Genomic DNA, 3,992 nt, shown 5'->3' with positions numbered 1-3,992 from the left:
AGTATCTCTTCATTCTTATAAAACAGAAAACAAACATTCATGAACAACAAGCTGCACAATACACATATAACAAGATATAAATGAATTCTCTCCCTTCCTCGCCCACTCGTTTTGCACACTATAACAAATCAGAAACTCCAGACCTATCCTCCCTCTTCCTTGATACCATTAATCATACTAGAAACCTGACTCATGGTTGGCCTAGCACCAAATGAACTACTAACACACTTGAGTGCAATCTGAAAGCAAATGCACCATCCTCTCCTCACTTGCACCTTCAGCAACAAGAGCCTTGTCAAATACCTCCACGGTCCACTCCTCTCTAACCACACTGTTCACCCACTTTGCCAAATCTGCACCATTGTTTTGAACCAGCTTCCCTGTGAGAAGTTCAAGGAGTATGATCCCAAGATCATAGACATCTTTCTTGAAGACGTTATTATTCATGGTTGTGCTATTGTTTGTTGTGGATATTGTAGGCTTGGTTTGATCTGTTGTCATTAGACCCAGCTCACTGATGCATGGATCCATGGTGTTGTTCATTATTATGTTGGAGGATTTGAGGTTGCCATGGCCAATGCCATGAGTTTGGAGCTCTCTGTGCACAAAGGACATGCCTTCGGCGATGCCTGCCGCCATGTTCAGCCTGCTGCTCCAGTCGAATGTCCGGCCAAATTGACTTCCTAACATTTTTTGCCAAATGAGACTGAATTAGTTATCATGGTATATTTGTTTTTGTTGGTAGAGCTCAATTGAATCTAAAGCTTTAATTTCTAAAATTTTATATGATCTCTGATGATACTACAATAATGATTAATAAAAATTATTAATTTGTGATCATCATATATTCTATATCACAATTTAAACCATCTACAAATCATTAATAAACAATTAAGAATCTTGTGCTTCTAATATGATCAATTCCATAATCAAATTTCTCCTAAGTTTAAATTTGAAGTTTTTCAAAATAATCACAAACTCTCATAAAACAATATAAACACAAATCAAGATAACATTAAGTAAGCATACCATGAATGAGGTTGAGAAGGCTTCCATTCAATTGAAACTCATAAACCACAAGCTTCTCTTGTTTGGAGCAATAGAAAGCCACCAAAGGAAGCACATTCTTATGCCTAGCTTTATTTATCATCTCCATCCTCTTATGAAACTCCTCTGAAGATATCATCCACTCTTTGATCCTCCTCACAACCAATACACTCCCATCCACAGCCATCACCTTATAAACGTTCCCATGCTTTCCCTTCCCCAATAACTCCGCCGGACACTTCAGCAAGTCATCAAATTTCATGCTCCTCTTCACCGGACTTTTCAGCACAACCAGAGAAGATGATATCACCGGGCTGTCTGTTGATGAGGTTGAGTACTCATTCGACTTATTTTCGTTTGAGTTGCTATTGTTCTTTGATATCGGAACCGATACATCATCATTCTGTGAACCAAGATTAATCTCTGATTTCTTCATCTTCTTCCTTTTCTGGATGAGCTTGTATAAGAAGAAGAGAAAAATGGTGGCACCAAGAAGAATATAGCCAAGATACATTATAGTTCTTTCAGTAGATGGTGAGCTTTCATTCGGCTTATTTGGCACATCAGGTGAAGCTGCCGGAGCACATGCCACAGCTAGAGGCAGTCCGCACAAGCCCGAGTTGCCAGAGAAGCTCTCATTACCAAATTGAGCAGCGTCGGGAGGTATTCGACCGGAGAATAGATTATTGCTTATATTAAACTGTTGAAAGTTATTGAAATCAAACACCGGAATGGATCCAGTGAACTGGTTATCCTCAGCGAGAAAGCTTACAAGCCCGGAGATTGTTGTCAAGCCGGAGGGAATATCGCCGGAGAAGTTGTTATTGGATATATCAAGCCGTTTCAAGTTGTTGAGCTCAGAGATCTCCAGGGGAAGCTCGCCGGAAAGACGGTTGCCAGAAAGGAAGAGATGAGTAAGTTGTGAGCAAGAAGAGATCTCTAAAGGGAGTTGGCCATGCAGAAGGTTGTCACGTAAACTTAAGACAGCTAAGGTTGGAGCTGTGCATGCAAGGGTAGCATCAATGGAGCCATTGAGAAGCAAGCCTTCAAGAGTGATTCCTCTAATGGATTTGTTCTTATTATTGCATGAGATGCCTGTCCAGTTGCCAGAGCAAGGGTCTGTGGAAGTGTTCCAAGAGAGCTTCTCGGTAATTCCGGTGTCGTTGCCGGAGAGTTTTTGAAGGAAATTGATGAGGGAGAGCTTGACATGATCTTGTTCTGAAGCTGTAGGATTGAGAAGGAGGAGGATGGCGAGGGAAATGGAGATGGAGATGGAGATGGAGATCATGGCTATGAGAAGAAGAGATGGCAAGAAAGGAGTGGAGCATTGGGTTATGGTGAATGGATTAATGAAAGGGAAATGATGTCATGTTTTTGGTGAAGGATTGGGAAAAATGATTGAAGGAAGATGTGCAAAAATTAAAGGAGAAAAAGAGAAGAGGACACAAATGGCAGGTGGAAGGGAACGATTTGGAAATGTTGAATGTCTTGCGAATGCCGGCTTTTTGACAATGAGGATGATGACAAATGTAATGAGGAATTATTTTAGGATTATTTTCATTGTGATTTGGATATTGAATTTATTTTCACAGATTGAGTACAATTTTAACTCAATTTTGAATGTAAAAAAATTATTATTATTATTATTATTATTATTATTATTATTATTATTATTATTATTATCATCGTTGAAAAACATTGATAAACAACAATTTCACTGAAATAAAATGAAAAATAAAAGAAATAAAATAAAAATATATTTGACTATTGTATTACGTGATATAACATGATAAAACAAAAAGACACATTAAAAAGTATAAATGGAGGAGCCACTCTAATGAGAAAATTAGGGGTGAGCAAAACCGGGTACCTGATCCGGTTTTTAAAACCGGATCGAGTACCCAGTTTTTCGGATCGGCAAAAATTCGACCCATATCCGACTCGGTTAAACATGGTAACAAGAATCGGGTACCCGATTTAAACCGGATCAGATATCTGATATCTGGATTCGAGTTTAAGTTTTATCTAGTCTATAGATTTTCTTTATATAATAACATTAGATGAAAAACAAATATGAAAAACTTATAAATTATAAAGAGCATTAAACCATTAAACTCCTATATTATTCTCCACACAAGGAGTTTTATCAATCTTAGTCATTAAAAGAAAATATCTTCGAAAACATCAAGTGTCTCATTAATAATGATCATTGGTTGCTAGAAAGAGGAGATTTAGATGGAGACTAGAGAGAAAAGGCAAGATGATGGCCGTTGGGGACTGGGAGGCAGGGATTTGGGATTTTTTTATCTTTTTACTTTTAATATATGTAGAATTTAAATTAATTAATATATGCAACTATATAACTATATAACTTTTTGAGTTATTAGATTAGACATTTGAATATTTTTTTTTACTTTTAGCCCTTGTAAAATTTAGATTTATTAATATACATATATATCTATATATATATATATCTTAAAGGGTTTAGATATAAGGGATTTGAATTTTACTTTTTTTAAACCATATAAAATTTAAAATTATTATGTATCAATATATGAGAATATACTAAAAAATAAAAATCGGATCGGATTTAGTTACCCGATTTTTAATTTCTCTTGATCTTGATCCGACCCGGTTTTCATCTAAAAAATTCGGATCGGGTACCCGACCCTTTTTTTCCGGATCGGGTACCAAAAAAATTGGGGTAAAAAATTCGAATACCGGATCGGATCATCGGATCCGGATTTTTTTGCTCACCCCTAGAGAAAATAGCATGTAATGCTCACATAGGGCAGCACCTATAATAATAATAATAATAATATTATTATTATTATTATTATTAGTGGAAATTGCCAAAAACACCCCTTAATTTGGCAATCTCTAAAAACCCCTTCCTTTTAAACTCAATGTTTTTCAAACCCCTAAAGCATTTAGTAGTGGTTAAC

At 36.3% G+C, this 3,992-nt stretch overlaps 1 protein-coding gene across 1 annotated transcript; it reads right to left on the bottom strand.

Annotated features, from left to right (window-relative positions):
* Positions 1-219: 219 nt before the first annotated feature.
* LOC120255511 (probable inactive receptor kinase At2g26730) lies at positions 220-2,335 on the bottom strand. The gene is made up of 2 exons (XM_039263325.1): positions 1,030-2,335; positions 220-683 (listed from the first exon to the last, which is right to left on the bottom strand). Exons 1-2 carry the CDS (start codon positions 2,333-2,335, stop codon positions 220-222), a joined length of 1,770 nt encoding a protein of 589 aa, XP_039119259.1.
* Between the last annotated feature and the right edge of the window lie 1,657 nt (positions 2,336-3,992).

The sequence above is a fragment of the Dioscorea cayenensis genome, unplaced genomic scaffold, assembly GCF_009730915.1.
Source record: "Dioscorea cayenensis subsp. rotundata cultivar TDr96_F1 unplaced genomic scaffold, TDr96_F1_v2_PseudoChromosome.rev07_lg8_w22 25.fasta BLBR01001037.1, whole genome shotgun sequence".
Lineage (NCBI taxonomy): Eukaryota > Viridiplantae > Streptophyta > Magnoliopsida > Dioscoreales > Dioscoreaceae > Dioscorea > Dioscorea cayenensis.
This window is presented reverse-complemented; position numbering and strand designations above follow the sequence as displayed.